Source organism: Macrobrachium nipponense, chromosome 20 (assembly GCF_015104395.2).
Source record: "Macrobrachium nipponense isolate FS-2020 chromosome 20, ASM1510439v2, whole genome shotgun sequence".
Classification (NCBI taxonomy): domain Eukaryota; kingdom Metazoa; phylum Arthropoda; class Malacostraca; order Decapoda; family Palaemonidae; genus Macrobrachium; species Macrobrachium nipponense.
Window position 1 is genome coordinate 19,430,506 of NC_061089.1, and position 17,500 is coordinate 19,448,005.

At 38.7% G+C, this 17,500-nt stretch overlaps 1 protein-coding gene across 18 annotated transcripts in view; it reads left to right on the plus strand.

Moving 5' to 3' along the window:
• Positions 1-17,500, plus strand: part of LOC135222782 (popeye domain-containing protein 3-like) — a 482,284-nt gene that overhangs the window by 33,348 nt on the left and 431,436 nt on the right. For all 18 annotated transcript variants that reach the window (XR_010316355.1, XR_010316348.1, XR_010316360.1 and 15 more), the window contains exon 2: positions 11,872-14,366. Coding sequence is in view for 7 of the 18 variants with exons in the window: in XM_064261054.1 (XP_064117124.1) it covers positions 13,788-14,366 (579 nt within the window). In the remaining 11 variants the exon portion in view is untranslated. The remainder of the gene's footprint in view (positions 1-11,871; positions 14,367-17,500) is intronic.

Sequence of the window (17,500 nt, forward strand, 5' to 3'; positions counted from 1 at the left end):
TGGTTTTTCCAACTTTTCTGTTCAGAACGGGAAGAGACGAAATAATAAATAGCTGAATGAATCTTGTAAAAAAGAAATGTAAGGTACTGATAGTGTATGTGTATACAATTTTCTACACAACTTCAGCGTGGAACTCACTGACCTTGTGAAAATTGGGTCTATGGTCAGTTCTTCGGAAACTTGAAGGACTAATTTTGGCAGCAGAGGGAGGGAAATAATCACAGAACCGTGTCAAAAACAAGCACATTACATCCATCTTGAAGGTCAGTCATAAAAGGCATCCACTACCACTTATTATCCAGTAGACATTATGGAATAAAATATCTATATCTTGTAGGCTTCTCAGTGTGTTAGGACTTGTATTCTTTTGTTCAATCAGTATTGAAATGCATTTCTTATGGCATTATTATGTGGATGATGACAGAAATATTGCATTGCATTGTTTTGTAATGGTTTTTTATTTTATCATTAACTAAAGCCTTTGAATTGTGTCAGGAGGACTGCCTTTTTCTTGTTATGTTATTGCGTCATTCGTTAATGCGTTCGTTAATCATTTTTGTTTTTCCAAGCGCTTCTTTATATTTATTTTATTTTTTTATTGTCACAGCAATTGATACTCTCACATGACGTTTAATGATGTCTCATATATAATGAAGAATACAGAGATATTTGGTTCAATGAAGATTTTCTATGTAGTGAGGTCAGAGAGAGAGAGAGAGAGAGAGAGAGAGAGAGAGAGAGAGAGAGAGAGAGAGAGACTTCAGTCTCCATTTGCAGTGCCTAAGGCCGTACCACCGACCACGCACTCCACAAGAAAAGGACTTGTCTACTGAACACACGCACACACACGCACACGCACCTTCCTTTAAAAAGCCTCCGTTCCCCTCCCCCCTCCTGCCCCTTCCCCCCTTTTTCGTTTTGTTCGCCCTCCACTTCCTCTCTCTTTATGCTGCTTTTTCGATTCGGGAATGAATGAAAAGGTAAAATGGAAGACATCTTCAACATTTTTTTCCCTTCGTCGCTGTGTATATATATATATATATATATATATTATATATATATATATATATATATATATATATATATAATATATATATATATATTTTTCGCGTTTGTGATCAAGGTTGTCATATTTTACACAGAGGCGTAAATACAGCTGCGATTTTTTTTTATGTATAATATCGAGCATATGGTGTATCTTGTGATTGTATACGCACATGCATGATATTCCTTTATTGGTCATCTACGACGAATTGCTATGAAATTATTATTCCAATTCATAGCGATTTACTTTACCTATCAGATGGATCTCTACATTCATCATGGACGCTAGATGAAATTTATCAAGTGCAAAGGAAGATATCTTTCAAGCCTCCGATAACAGCGTTGTTCACAAGACTTTAATAATTGTAGTTGGTTCTTGGTTTTTCAAAGTAGATTGGTAATATTCATAGTTTATAGAGTGTCTGCTTCTTTGCCAAATTGGAATTAAAGAGACTGCCAGACTGGAACGAAGATGGGACCATAGAGTTTAATTTTACAACTTTGGATTTTCAGTATTATTATTATTATTTTTTTTTTTTTTTTTTTTTTTTTTTTTGCTCTATCACAGTCCTCCAATTCGACTGGGTGGTATTTATAGTGTGGGGGTTCCGGGTTGCATCCTGCCTCCTTAGGAGTCCATCACTCTTCTTACTATGTGTGCCGTTTCTAGGATCACACTCTTCTGCATGAGCCCTGGAGCTACTTCAGCCTCTAGTTTTCTAGATTCCTTTTCAGGGATCTTGGGATCGTGCCTAGTGCTCCTATGATTATGGGTACGATTTCCACTGGCATATCCCATATCCTTCTTATTTCTATTTTCAGATCTTGATACTTATCCAATTTTTCCCATCTCTTTCTCTCTTAACTCTGGTGTCCCATGGTATTGCGACATCAATGAGTGATACTTTCTTCTTGACCTTGTCAATCAACGTCACGTCTGGTCTGTTTGCACGTATCACCCTATCCGTTCTGATACCATAGTCCCAGAGGATCTTTGCCTGATCGTTTTCTATCACTCCTTCAGGTTGGTGCTTCGTACCACTTATTACTGCAAGGTAGCTGATGTTTCTTTGCACAGGCTCCAGTGGAGAGCTTTTGCTACTGATCATGCCTCTTTTTGTACTGGTTCTGTGCAAGTGCCGGGGATTCGCTTGCTATGTGGTTTATGGTTTCACTTTTCGTATTGCACTTCCTACATATGGGAGAAATGTTATTTCCGTCTATCGTACTTTTGAACATATCTGGTTTCTTAGGGCCTGATCTTGTGCCGCTGTTATCATTCCTTCAGTTTCCTTCTTAGCTCTCTCTGTAGCCATTGCCATGTGTCATCGCTGGCTAGTTCTTTAGTCTGTCTCATGTATTGTCCGTGCATTGGTTTGTTGTGCCAGTCCTCTGTTCTTTCTGTCTTTCTCCTGTCTCTGTATATTTCTGGCTCTTCGTCTGCTTTTATTAGTCCTTCTTCCCATGCACTCTTTAGCCACTCGTCTTCACTGGTTTTCAAGATATTGCCCCAGTGCTCTGTTTTCGATGTTGACGCAGTCCTCTATACTTAGTAGTCCTCTCCCTCCTTCCTTTCGTGTTATGTATAGTCTGTCTGTATTTGCTCTTGGGTGTAGTGCTTTGTGTATTGTCATATGTTTTCCTGGTTTTCTGATCTATGCTGCGGGAGTTCTGCCTTCGTCCATTCCACTATTCCTGCGCTGTATCTGATTACTGGCACTGCCCATGTGTTTATGGCTTTTATCATATTTCCGGCGTTGAGTTTTGACTTGAGTATCGCCTTGAGTCTCTGCATATATTCTTTCCTGATCGTGTCCTTCATCTCTTGGTGTTTTATATCTCCTCCTTCCATTATTCCCAGGTATTTGTATCCTGTCTCATCTATGTGTTTGATGTTGCTCCCATCTGGTAGCCTTATCCCTTCAGTTCTCGTTACTTTGCCTTTTTGTATGTTGACTAAGGCGCATTTTTTCTATTGCCAACTCCATCCTGATGTCCCCAGATACAATCCTTACAGTCTGGATTAGGGTATCTATTTCCTTGATGCTCTTACCATACAGCTTGATGTCGTCCATGAACATCAGATGGTTGATTCTGTTGCCTCTTTTCTTGAGTTGGTACCGGCGGCATCCATCTTCTGTAGTACTTTTGTCATGGGAATCATGGCTACTACGAAGAGTAGTGGGGACAGTGAGTCGCCTGGAAGATCCCTCTCCTGATATTAACCTCTGCTAGTCTTATTCCAGAGCTTGTAAGTATTGTATTCCAGTTGCGCATTGTATTTTTGAGGAAGCTGATGGTATTTTCCTCTGCCCCATATATTTTCAGGCATTCTATTAGCCATGTGTGGTGGTATCATATCGAAGGCTTTCTTATAGTCTATCCATGCCATGCTTAGGTTTGGTTTTCCTTCTCCTACTGTTCTTCATTACCCCATTTTGTCTATCAGGAGCTGGTCTTTTGTGCCCCTACACTTCCTTCTGCAGCCTTTCTGTTGGTGGGGGATGGTGTTTGTCTCCTCTAGGTAGTTGTATAGCCTTTCACTGATGATACCTGTTAGTAACTTCCACATTATTGGTAGGCAGGTGATAGGCCTGTAGTTACTGGCTATAATTTCCCTTACTCTTGTCTTTTTGTACTAAGGATGTTCTTCCTGTGGTCATCCATTTGGGTGCTTGGTGATTTGAGATACAATGCTGGAGTTGTTCTGCTATTCGTGGGTGTAGGGCCTTTTTATTATTATTATTATTATTATTATTTTTGTGAGAATTTTCTAGCGTCGCCTTTTTTTAGCTTTGCTATTTATTTGTGCTTTTGTTCCCTCCTCGTTAGGTTATTTGCCAGAATTAGTGCTCTCCGCAGGGGGGATATTACCGTCAGTAAACCTCACATCATGCACTGTAGGCATTAGTTGAGGGTCTTCGCAGGGCGGCGTCTCTTCGGCCCCTTAGCTGCAACTCCCTTCAGTCCTTTTGCTGTACCTCCATTCATATTCTCTTTCTTCCATCTGGCTTTCCACCCTCTCAAACAATTGTTTCAGAGTGCAACTGCTTTGAGGTTTCCTCCTGTTACACCTCTCAAACCTTCTTACTGTCAATTTCCCTTTCAGAGTTGGAAGACCTCAGAGGTCCCAGCGCTTAACCTTAGGCCTCAATCCCGTTCTATACTAGAATCGGTGCCTGTTGCATGGTAACTATCTGCATTGCCAATTGAAGCTTACTACTAATACTAATGTTACTGTTATTCCTTTTAATTGATAATAATAATAATTAGTAATTTTCAAACAGCGTTGGTGCATTTTCTCATTTTAAAGCTGGTGTGCAAACATTGCCGAATCTGAATATGCAGCAAGCAAACAAATTGGATGTTTTTAATGCGCTTGCACGACGAAGGTGCCATTCGTGTAGCATGTTATTTTGCCGGTTTGCGAGTAACTCTCTCTCTCTCTCTCTCTCTCTCTCTCTCTCTCTCTCTCTCTCCTCTCTCACTTTTAACTAGGGCCAAGAAAGCAATTTTTTGCTATTACACTAATCCAAAGGTCTCTGGATTGCAAAGGGCGCGACACGATCGTAAAATTTCGACTAGGTAGGCAATTCGGGGAAAAGCAAATGCGGATGAAAGAATTTTGAGATAGAACCGTTTGTCGCGGGAGAACTTTCTTCTGTATTTAACAAGGCAAGGTCGAAATTTGTTTCTTCCTTAGATTACGCATGCCGTACGTAGTTTTAAAGGGTTTAATAATGGATACTGACAGGGATTTTGAACGACCTTGAATATTTCTGGTGGAAATCTTATGTGAATGTGTATTCGCGTTTCCTTCTGATGGAGATTTGCGGCATTGCCATTACAGTTTTGAATACGAGAAAACTTTGAGATTAAAATGCCCCTTCCCTTCTCTCTCTCTCTCTCCACATCTCTGTATTTCACGCGGTCGGTTGATAAAAAAAAAAACAAACTTGGGGGGAAACACTCCTCGCAAAGTTTGGAAGTGTGCGTTTGACTCCTGGCAGAAGCCAGTCGGGAGTTGAGGAGCGATTGGCAGAGACATCTGAGGCCCGACTCTCGTCGCGCATTTTCCGACCCGGCCCCCATTGTCTCGGGCGAAACTGCTCAGGTCGGTAATTACGACCGGGAGTTATGAGCCGACCCCGTTTTAATCACTTCCTCGGCCATATACCCTCATCATAGCACGCCGCGCCACCGTCTGCGCGAGTGGCTGGCTGCTGGAGGGTGGGAGGAGGGGGAAATGGGGAGGGGGACTGGCCCCCACCTGGAAAAGATGATGGTGATGAAGATGATAATGAGGAGGGGGAGGGGGTGGAGGGTGGTGGTGGTGATTTTAAAGGTGCTGCTTTGCTCAACACTCTCTCTCTCTCTCTCTCTCTCTCTCTCTCTCTCTCTCTCGTAGAGAGCCTCATCTCACACTTGAAAGGTCTTCTGTTCGATCCCGAATTTAGATTGAAATGTATGTATATATACACACGTATATATATATGTATATATATATATATATATATATATCATATATATATATATATATATATATATATATATATATATAAGCATACAGCAGGGGCCACAAAGCATCAAATAGGCCAAAGTTTATTCACATGGCAAGCTTTGATGTAGAATCTCTCTTCACAAATGTGCCTCTAAATGAAACTATCAACATTATTTTAGACAAGATTTTTTTATGACCATCATGTAGTTTTTGATAGTTTTAATAGACAGCTTTTTAAGACGTTTCTTGAGCTTGCTGTGCAAGACTCTGTTTGTTTTTAATGGCCAACTCTTTTCGCAGGTCGAAAAGAGTTGCCATGGGCTCTCCATTGGGGCCTGTGTTCACCAATATTTTTATGTTTTTTTTAGAAAACAACTTTTTAACTAGTTGTCCAGATATATGTAAGCCTATCTATTATAGACGATATGTTGATGACACATTCGTACTATTCAAGGAATCTTGGCAAGGTGAGATGTTTCTGGACCATATCAATAGTCAACATGGAAACAGAAGGTTCACCATGGAAAAAGAAAACTACAATAGTCTACCTTTTCTAGATATCATTGTGAGCAGAGACAATGGTGATTTTACTACATCTGTGTATCGGAAAAAAACATACACAGGACTCGCTAACAACTACTATAGTTCATGTTTTAAGAATTTTAAACTAAACTCCATATATACTTTAGTTTATGGGGCCCTTCGAAATTCTTCGAGTTGGTCTCTGTTTCATAATGAGATTTTGTTTTTAGTCAATTTTTTCTCACAGAATTCATATCTTAAAAATTTGGTTTTTAACGTAATTAACAGGCTGTTGTCACAACACTTCTCTAATCCGACGCCCTCTTATAATGTCCCAGAGAAAAATATATTTGCCACAATGCCGTTTATTTCGGGCAGCAAGTTTTCAACGAAGCTTAAACAAATAATTGAACAAGAATTTGGATGCCTTAAGATTCAATTGATTCCAATCAATTCACTCAAGATTGGCGTATTCTTTAACTACAAGGATAAACTGCAGACCTTCATGAGATCTAACATTATTTATAAATTCAAGTGCCCGGGATGTCCCGGTATTTATGTTGGATCTTGCCGCAGGTTACTGCATATGAGATATTGTAGCCATATGGGATACAGTTTTAGAGCGGGCCAGAAACTGAGTAAACCTGAATTTTCCAATATAAAAAACCATGCTTCTATATGTAAAACCGAAGTTAATAAAAAGCATTTCTCCATTATTGGCGGTACAAGCCATAGTGATTACCTAACAACCCTTGAGTCTTTATACATCAAACGGCTTGTTCCTTCTTTGAACTCTAACGTTTCCGCTTCTCCTATTTATCTAGCATAACTGAAGTCGTAGGTTGGTGTGAAATCTTGAGTCATTCGTTCTTCTCCTTCTCCTTTGAGTGGTTTGGTGAGAACTGATCCTTTTTCTACTGTAATCCTTTTAAGTTATATTAATTTTTATAACTAAAAATTTTTTTCTCTTTCAACTTTATTTTTAAAATATATTTTTTTAAATTTCAACAATTCTTATGTTATTTTTACAGACTGAAGATGCACATAGAACATGTGCGAAACGTATCATGTGATTAAACTTTGGCCTATTTGATGTGTTTTGTGGACCCTGCTGTATGCTTTTATATATCTTCACCTGGAATCCGTATATTTATATAATCTATATATATATATATATAATATATATATCTATATATATATATATATATATATATATATATATCTATATATATATATATATATAATGACTCGTTGCCATGTGTTGATTTCCACAATAGGCATTGTGCCACTTGCTTTAAATATTCTTTGGTGAGTTTGTTAAATTTGTGGTAAAGAGTCATGCAGTTTGTTGCACGAGACGCTTGATACGGAAGCATTTTTAATATGATAGCAAATTAAAGAATAATTTTGATATTGGATAGAGAATATTGTGAAGGTTTAAGGGAGATTTCTCCCCTGCTTCTCATTCCAATCCAATGCCTCTCGTTCCAACACTGTCCTTATCTAGTTTCGGCTTCCTTTTATTGTTTCCCTAATCAGTACATTAGATAAGTTCTTGAAACTGTATCACAAAGAACGTGGGAGACAACGAGAAACAAAGGGATGGTGTACCTTGGTGGGTTTATCAAAATGAGATAAGAAAATGTAATGGTAATTACAGGTATGGTGATTTTTGGAGCAAACACTTCGTTCATTAATTTATTGATTGATCGACCTTTTATGACGCTTATGGATTTTTTTTACATTTCCTGGGCACTGGCATTTGGTGACTTCTCCTAAGAGCAAAATCGAAACATAGAGGGAGCCTTATGCCCTTTGTCTAGTCCAGGCCAGAAGAGAAGTAGTAAGGAAAAGGAAGGAAGAAAGATTGTTACTTGACCCCGGAGGATGTGATAGAACTTTGTGCATCCTAATTAGGGTTGTCAGACTTGGGGAAAACAGAAGCAAGAAGAAATATCTGAAGCTTGTCTGAAGAAACTTCTGAAGCTAAAATGAGTGGTGTCGAAATATATATATAATAATATAATATTTCCTGTAGTCTTTTTATTCGTGGCGCCTTATGCAGTGATGGACACGAAGTGACATTAAGGAATTGACAAGTGTATTCGTCGCCTAATAAGTATCTCCTTATCATAAGGTCCTTTTGCTTTGGGCAGCTCAAGAGGTTCCCTTTCTCTGGACGATAATGCAACGACATTCTTAAGAACCTCTCTGGCTGGCTTGATAAGGAAGTTTGAAAATGAATCTCTCTCTCTCTTCTCTCTCTCTCTCTCTCTCTCTCTCCATACATAAGTATATATATGTGTATATATATACATATGTATATCCTATTGTATATATATATATATTAATGGAAGATATATATCTATCTCGCTATCCATCTATCTATCTCTCGCTCTACACACACACACACACACAAACATATATTATATTTACGAATGAGATGTATCCATCTCTTTATCTCTCGCTGTAAACACTCACACACACTTATATATATACACACACAGGTGTGTGTGTGTGTGTAGAGCTAGAGACAGGCAGATAGATAGATAGATAGTTAGGTATATTTCATTGGTAAAAATATATCTCAAAACAGAATGATGTAATGTATGAATTCATTATGTAATACGTTCACAAATGCACGACGTTTGCTTATGTATATTTCTTGCAAATGCAATGCACTTGCACTCGCAGGGGGAACTTTTGACTTGATTTGAAACGTTGCCGTATCTCGTGTGAAATCGTCAAACCGTCTGAAGTATAATTGTGTTTTGAGTGATAAAGGGAAGTGTTGTTGGGCAGCTCAGTAGGACATGCCAAGAACGTCTGTGCCGAAGTACTCCGGGAATGCGGCACTATTGAACCTTTTACCACGTGAAGCTATTCCTGTCCTCTCAAGACTTCTACTAGGTCGTCTCTCTCTCTCTCTCTCTCTCTCTCTCTCTCTCTCTCTCTCTCTCTCTCTCTCTCTCTCTCTCTCTCTCTCTCTGTAAGCCGGTGGTTGCCGAAGATGAAAAAAACTGACGTGGCCCTGAAGGTATCTGGAGTGTTTAAGAACTCGTATTTGAACTTTCGAAGCGTATCATTTGTTGACATGTTTATAAAAGATTACGAGTATCGGTCGCGCTCGTCTCTCTCTCTCTCTCTCTCTCTCTCTCATTACAGACGCCTCGTTTGCTGCATTCCTACGACCACAATTTTCTTTAATATTGGTATTTATAATTGTTTATCGCTCTCTCTCTCTCTCTCTCTCTCTCTCTCTCTCTCTCTCTCTCTCTCTCTCTCTCTCTCTCTCTCTCTCTCTCTCATACAGACACACATTCATGGCAATGCTTGTATCTCGACTTTTTTTTTTATTTATGCGAAAACCGTTTTTCCTTTTTATCTTTTTAAACTAAATCTTTTATAGATAAGTGAAAACTATAGGTCAATAATAATTCAGAGATTTTAAAGAAATATCTTTACCATAAAATATCCAAACTTAGCCAAACTGTAAGAACAAATTGAGGGGTCATAGAGAAAATGGTTGAAAAGAAAATGAATCTTATGATTTCTGAGAGGGAGAACGAGATGCAGTTGAATGGCAAGGTCGAAAGGGTGTAGTATACTGGAAGAAGAAGTTTGAGGCCGCTGACACCTGGGTCATGCAGGCGGCCGGTGGGTTCGTCAGTCTCCCTTCGGAGGTCTTTGTGGGAGTTACGGAGTCGGTTGCCATGGCTTCGTTCCAAGCGTCCTCGTGGTTGCGAATTTACCTCTCCCATTAATGGGTTTTTGGGGGTGGAAGGAAGAGGAGGAGGTGGTGGGTTGGCTGCGTTATATAGTCCTGTTTTACCTTATATGTTAATACTTTCTATGCTAAGGTGTGATTGATATAATGTTCACCAAAGAGAATTTCTAATCACATGTTTATGTTGTATGTTAAGATGAAATGGTCGTAAATACCAGGAGGGAAAGACTTCTTGCATAATACAGAAGGCTCAGTATATGAATAACTATACAGCGTTTTTGGAAATTATATGTATATATATATATACTATATATATATATATATATATATATATATATATATATATGAATTTGAATTTTTATCACTCCACCGTGATTCATATACATGCATTACGCTACAAATGTTTTATATATATATATATATATATATATATATATATATATATATATATATATATATATTACGATACAACAATTTTTGCAATATATATTACATATTGGAAAAACTGTTGTATCTTAATTCATATACTGAGCCTCCTGTATCCTGCAAGCAGCCTTTCTCTGCTGGTGGTATTCATGTCTCGTTCATTATAACGTTCTTGCCCTGCTATCAGACTTTCTCCTGTCTCCTCCTCTGCTTCGTCTGGATCCGAATTATGCGTCCTTTTAGCCCAGTCTGGCCTGTTCCTTTGTCTGCATGACCAACCAACTCGAAATTTGGCAGTTCACGTTGTTGTCCATTCTGCCGTTTTTGGTTTCAAAGTTTCTCACGCCGTCAGACCTCGTTATATGACACACATTGCTAGATAGATAATGTAGAACATTTTACTGTCATTCTCATCAAGTATCCACTTTTACTTTCACAGAGGAAAGTGGGCTCAGTATTATTTTCGTGCTTTAATACTTTTGCTCCTCCACGTAGATGTTCCACATGTTTTAAAGCAATTAAAGTGATTCCCAAATGCTTGCGTGAGTCCGCCTCTTCATTTCTTCTTAGCATCGCTAGCATTAATTCATCGCCATGACCATGCTATTACATATCCTTATCAGTGACTTTTAACCTTTGCTGGAGATTTCACCATTCCCTGCCACTTTTCTACTGTAATTTGTGATCAGTTCTATCGTCTGCTAACATCTCTTTTCTATATACAGTCTTGTGTGAATTTTTTATTTCTCTCCCATTTATGTGGAAATTAAATGGCTAGAGAGGCGTTACACTCCCTTGTCTTAACCTGCATCTACTCAAACCACTCTCCCATCTTCATGCGTTACGTAAGGCCCATGCACTCTCCAGACGGCTGTCATCTACTACACTTCACCTCTGCAACTCCGCATTGCATCTGTCGGTTGTCTGGCAAGGTCGTCTTCTACCCCAAAGTGACTTTCTACGTACCCTCAGACCTCTCAGCGTCTGGTTTACATTTATAAGAGGCTATACCCATGCATTATCATTTTTATACCCTTACTGCTCTTTCCCTGTCAAACCTTTAGTTATCTCTCTTGTGTTTTTAACGATCGTTTTATATTTCATACGAGGTGTTCAAATGATTGTTTTATTCTCGTAAGTGTTACTTGTTCTTTTATGAGTATGTCGTTTACTAAAAGTCTTTTATTCTCTCTATTCATGTTTGTTTATTGTATAATTTTGCTTGTATAAGATATTTCCATAAACATTTCTCTTTTGTCAAGAGGCTTCCTTTCCCCACTGTTTATATGTTTTGGTTATTGGTTGAATATAAATGCATTTTCACTACATACACAATCACATTTTTACTAAGAATTCCTTACTTTAAAGTGCAAATGCACAGTGGCTGGCTTAAAGTTTAGTTTTTAAAGATAAGTGATGACAGTCTAAAAATCATATTATTTTCAGCTCCAGTTACACGCCTTTAATAATGATGACTTTGCATGTCTTCCCCTCCCGCCCCCCCAAAAAAAATTATTTTTATCTCCAGTCATATGCTTTTAATGATGACCTCACTGTTTTACAGAGAAATATTAAACAAAAAAGTACGTCTCACACGTAAGATCTCATAAAAAGGGGAAAGTTATTAATGACACGTATTCTCTCTCTTCAGGTATCGGCAGGTGGCAGGTCGAGAAACGTTCCCAAGAGACATGACGTCGCTGTCTCCAGGTCCTTCATGAACCTGCCTCTGAAGGTCGGTTAGTCGAAGAAGCTGAGAGAGAGAGAGATAGAAAGAGAAAGAGAGAGAGAGTGAGCGACGTCCCTTTATCGCGTAGCTCCTTTGCCTTCGTCATCCTCATCACTTGACTGCCAAACTGTTGGCGGTCCTGTGAAGGCATTGTTTTTGCGTCTCTGGATTACGAGTGAAAGAGGCCGTCGCATCGCCCTTGTCACGTCCTGGGCAGGTGATTTCCTTACCGTCGGCCTCAAGTGTTCATCACAGACCTCCGAAGCGTATTCGGACTAAAGTGACAATCGCAGCGTTTGTTTTTCTTGAATGTAAAACGTTGTTGTTTGTTGATCTCTTCGTGTTTGCTGTGTCATTTTGCAAATCATTGCAAAATTTGGAAGTGGCGGATGTCCGAAATATATGAATTGCATTGAAACGTCTCTCGCAGAAAGTGGATTGCATCATCGCTTGAATAGCTCTCAAGAATTGAAAATTAGGAAGTGAATTACCGAAAATTAAGAAGTGAAATTGGAAATACTTAGTCGTCAACCATTCATGAAGTGCAAGAGCCCATGAAGTAATCTCAATATTTTACCTTTCTTGCTGTAGTGAATTTGACTCTTCCCTAATCTCCTGGCTTCCACCCACATCGCCCCTCCCTCCACTCGTAAATTTTAGATTTTGATAGTTAGGCATTGTTGCCAAGGAAGGCCATTTTTCACAGGTCATTTTTGTCCATGCTATTTTCACCTAACCAGTTTTTTGAAATTTTGTCCCGAAGTGGACGACGTTATTCGCTTTGAGGAGAGAGTAGATTCAAGAGCTATTTTTTTCACCCTTGATGCTTGAAACCCAACCGCGTGGCTTCACGTATTTGAATAATAAACCCCAAGTGATACTGAGTAACTGAAGTGCCATTCAGCGTCGTCAGTAGTAGCCGTCAACAGTCACCCTAGTTCGTGATTTAGTCAAGTCGTCTCCTGATGTGCAGTCCTTGTGATGTGATAGAAGTAGTCGTCACCTGATGCCCTCGTAACTCATCCCCGCTCCTCCCCAAGACGCAGATCGTTGTTGAAGCTTCCTCGTAGCGGAGTCCTCCCCTCTCGATGTCCCGTCACCAGTAATAATAATATAGATTTGATTGTCCTTGAATGAGCCTTAAATGAATTTAGCGTTACTCATTATCAAACAAACGTAGTCGATAAGTGATTAGTAGGAAGCCGCTTTCACTCGCTTTTTTTAAATGTCTCCCCCGATGGTTCTCGAGGAACTATTCTGTTGCTTTGAGAGCGAGTGATAAAAACTTCTCTGCAAAGCATCTCTGCCCCGTAGGACTGATGTCATAATAATAATAATAATAATAATAAACAATAGTAATAATAGTCGTAGCAGTGATAGTCACACTTGTGTCTTTGGAAAATGAGTCCTCTTAGATGCCCTGCTGTTTTTTTGGTTGAAATCGATCCCACCGAGGATCCTCGGATTCACTCTGCATAATACAGACATATGTCAATCGGCCAGCCATTTTGATTTTTCCTTGATTTTTAGATGGTAGTCTTCGCGCGCTCACGAGTCGCAGTAGTTCTGTAGCAAAGCTCGCCGTTGTTAGTCACGTCTGATAGTCGTCCTCGTGATCCCCTGGCCTAGCGTTTCTTGATGTTGTAGCTTCTGTAGTGGTTTTGAAAGCATTCGTCATTGCTGCCTTTAGCGAAGAGTCACACAGGAATTTCTCCCCCGCCAATTTTCTTTTTTCCTTTGACAAATTTATTGTGTGCGCGCTTTCAGTGGTGAGATTGCAATAAATATTCGTCACTTGACATCCCGTTTTTAGCAAGAAAGAGAAAGACAGACCAACCATGGCTCTGAATGGCACGGGTCTGGAGCCCCTCGTCACCACCATCGCCTCGATCTTCCTCTTCAACAACCTCACTGAGGAAGACTCTCCGGGGTTCAACCTCTCCTCCTCCTCCTCACTGACGCCGTCGAATCCGTCGGCGACGGGGCCGGCGGACGGCTCCTCGATGGACGCCACCGACCCAGCTTGGTCCGCGACGTCGACGGCCGCCGCCCCCTCGACTGTCGACCCGACGTTCTCGAGCACCTTCGACATCAGGGAGGTGATCGCGCGAGGTGGGGTCGACTTCGGGGAGTTCGGCGTCTGCTACAATTGGCTGCCCATCAACCACATCTACTTCCAGCTGGCCAACATCTTCCTCTTCCTGTCGTACTTGGCCCCGAACGGCATCTACGGCATCCTGTACTTGCGCATCACGCTCACCATCGGCTGCATGTTCTTCAGCCTGTGGGGCTGGGTCATCCTGTGCGCCTTCGACACCTTCCTCTGGAATGCTATATTCGTCCTCATCAACCTCGTGCACGTCATCGTCATCTGCTACTACCTGCGGCCCGTCAGGTTCACGCCCGAGCTCGAACAGGTGAGTGTCTCGGAGGGGAAGGAAGTCGATGAGAATGACACAGAGGTCAAACTGGAAGGATACACGAGTGATGGGTTAAAACGGTCATTGCTATTACTAGTAGTGAAATGAGTTAGTTTCTCAGGTACAGTAAATTAACCTCTAAAAAGCCAGTCATGTTTTTTGGAAAAGTGCCTTTTCAGTAATGGCATCTAAATTTTGTCAATTTCAATCTAAAACCATTGACAGCTGTAAGAGTTGGTTTTGGAATGCTTTTCCTATAAAATACAAAATATTGAGTTGGAATTTCTGACGGTATTGGGATGAAAAGGACACGTATGCAATTCGCATATAATTAAGTTATCCAGATTGAAAGTAATTCTCATTGGAAAAAATTGAGTCCTAAGTAACCGGCTCATTAAATAAATTGGGGGAAAAAAGCAGTAATTTTCCTCTCTGAAACGATTTATATGCATCAGTAGAGGACAGGATTTAGTTGCCAAAATCTAGTGCATTTTCAAGAGCCTTCATTTTTCCTGAAAGTCAGGCCTCATTGTCTTATTGAATTTATGTTGTCATGTACGTATATTTTTCTGGTGCTTTTTTTTTTTTATTATTGGCCTTATTCATTATTTGATGAGTAACTATTGAGTTTTTTAAAACGAGAAATATTAGTGGATGGAATATGACATTAAATATACCATTTTTTTTAATGAATTACACACACACACACACAACACACACTCTCTCTCTCTCTCTCTCTCTCTCTCTCTCTCTCTCTCTCTCTCTCTCTCTCTCTCTCTCACAGAGTCTGTATCAGAATAGTTATTTGACATTTGTTCGGAGGTGTATCATGTTAATTCAAAGTATCTTTGTAATGTTCCGGCGTAGATAAAAGTAACGTTTATAAGTAGCTTTGCGAATTTGTAGACGAAGGACCATCTGGTCATCTACAGAAACATATCATAAGGTAGCATAAAGTGTGTTCAGGGTGAACTTAAGTTTTTGAAGAACGCATCAGTGGTAATGAATTTCTTAGGAACCCAGTGACTCAAATAAAACTATTTAAAGGTCTGTTAATGGAGAGGAAAAAACATATAATTTTGTCCGAGTTATAAGATGTAGAGGAATGAAGCGAAAAGCAAAAATAAATGCTACCTGAAGCGAGTTTTGATCAGATAGGACGAACAAGCTCCGGAAATCTAACAGATATGTTTTAAATAATCGGGAAATAACTCGATACCATATCAGTAATATTCACGAAGCATGGACGCAAAGAAGGAAAAGAAAAAAAATTATATTGAGAGCGAAAGCAAAGTCCAGAAAACTGCAGCTCTTCATAAGAGAGAAGACGAATGTTGGAAAAATTGTGAGACATATGTTGCAAAAAGGAACAGATGGTAGATGAGGAAACTTCATGAGCGCATGTGGATTTCCGACTGAGCAAGCATACTGTAAGTTCCCAATACCAGGAAATATAGATCTTAGAATGTTTTAGATTTGTAGGGTGGGAGACAAAATGTTGTTATTTGCACATGGCTTGAAAGTATAGAAAAAATATGGAAGAACAACAATGAGATTTATCCCTTAATGAAACCATAGATCCATATACAATATATATATATATATATATATATATATATTATATATATATAACTATATATATATATATAATATATATATATATGCAGGGTGTCCATAAAGTCCCAGTACCGTTACAAGCAATAAATACTTGTAATGGTACTGTGATTTTATGGACACCCTGTATGTTTGTATGTATGCATGTGTGTGTGTGTGTGTATATATATATATATTATATATATATATATATATATATATAATATATATATATATATATTGCATTTGTTCTTGTGTACGCAAATGCGTAAGTTTCTGGACTTGTAGGTATTTCGGCTAACACTTTATGAATTACATTTAGGGAGTGACGTGATCTACTATCAAAGGCGGTATGATTAGATAATGATTTATTTGTTTTGTATAATATTTTAAGCCCGTTAAATTTTGCTTATATTAATGTCTTAAGTTTATTCCACCCTTACTCATGCGACAACATCCTGTGCCAGGATTGACGTTATAATAACTGAATGATAAATTTAGTGCTTTAAATTCAAGACAGGAGAAATTGAATGGATTGGAGACGCGCATCAGTAGAAGCGTCTGACATTGTCTGGTTATTTAAAGTTGTCAGGATTGCATCGATACACTAGACAGTCAACGTCCTCTTTGATTCCTTTATATTTTGCAACGTTGATGAATTTTTATGGTGTGTATTTGTTCATTGCGAGTTATTAACCAAACCCACGCAAGCATTCATACGTGGAAGTCGTCTTCACTGAGTATGTGCCTAGAATGTTATTCACAAGTATTAAGGGTCTTCATCTTATGCGATAGATAAAATCGATATTTTAAAAAAGAGGGTGAGGTTATGTTTGTACGTCATTTTTATCAATTGCAGTAACAAGTTCTACAAACATCTATCAATTTTTTTACTAATTATGGTAGAATGCAGTTTTGTACGTGTTTTGATCTGTTCAACTGTTGGAGATAATAGAGGAGGGTTGAAGAAAACTCCGGAATTTCTGGGAGGAGATGGCGAGGCAGACAGATTATAACTAGCTAATTGCACACGACTGCCGGGCCTGGTGGGCCACATGAATTCATCATATGTAATTAGGTGTAAGGCATTCCCGGCATAAAGGGAAACAGCATTTTGTTTATATATATATATATATAATATATATATATATATATATATATATATATATAAAAGTTATAATGCCCTTTTGGTGATGATTCCCCTTCGTGGATTGGATATTAAATGACATTTGAAGCGTTATTGATTACACACATACACACACACACACCACTCACACATACATATATATATATATATATATATATATATATATATATATATATATGTATGTATATATATACAAATACATACATACATAATACACACACACACACACACATATATATATATATATATATATATATATATACATAATTATATAAATATACATATATATACACACACATATATGTATATATATATATATATATATATATATATATATATATATATATATATAAAATAAACTTAAACTTTGAAGGAGGAATTCATGATCCAA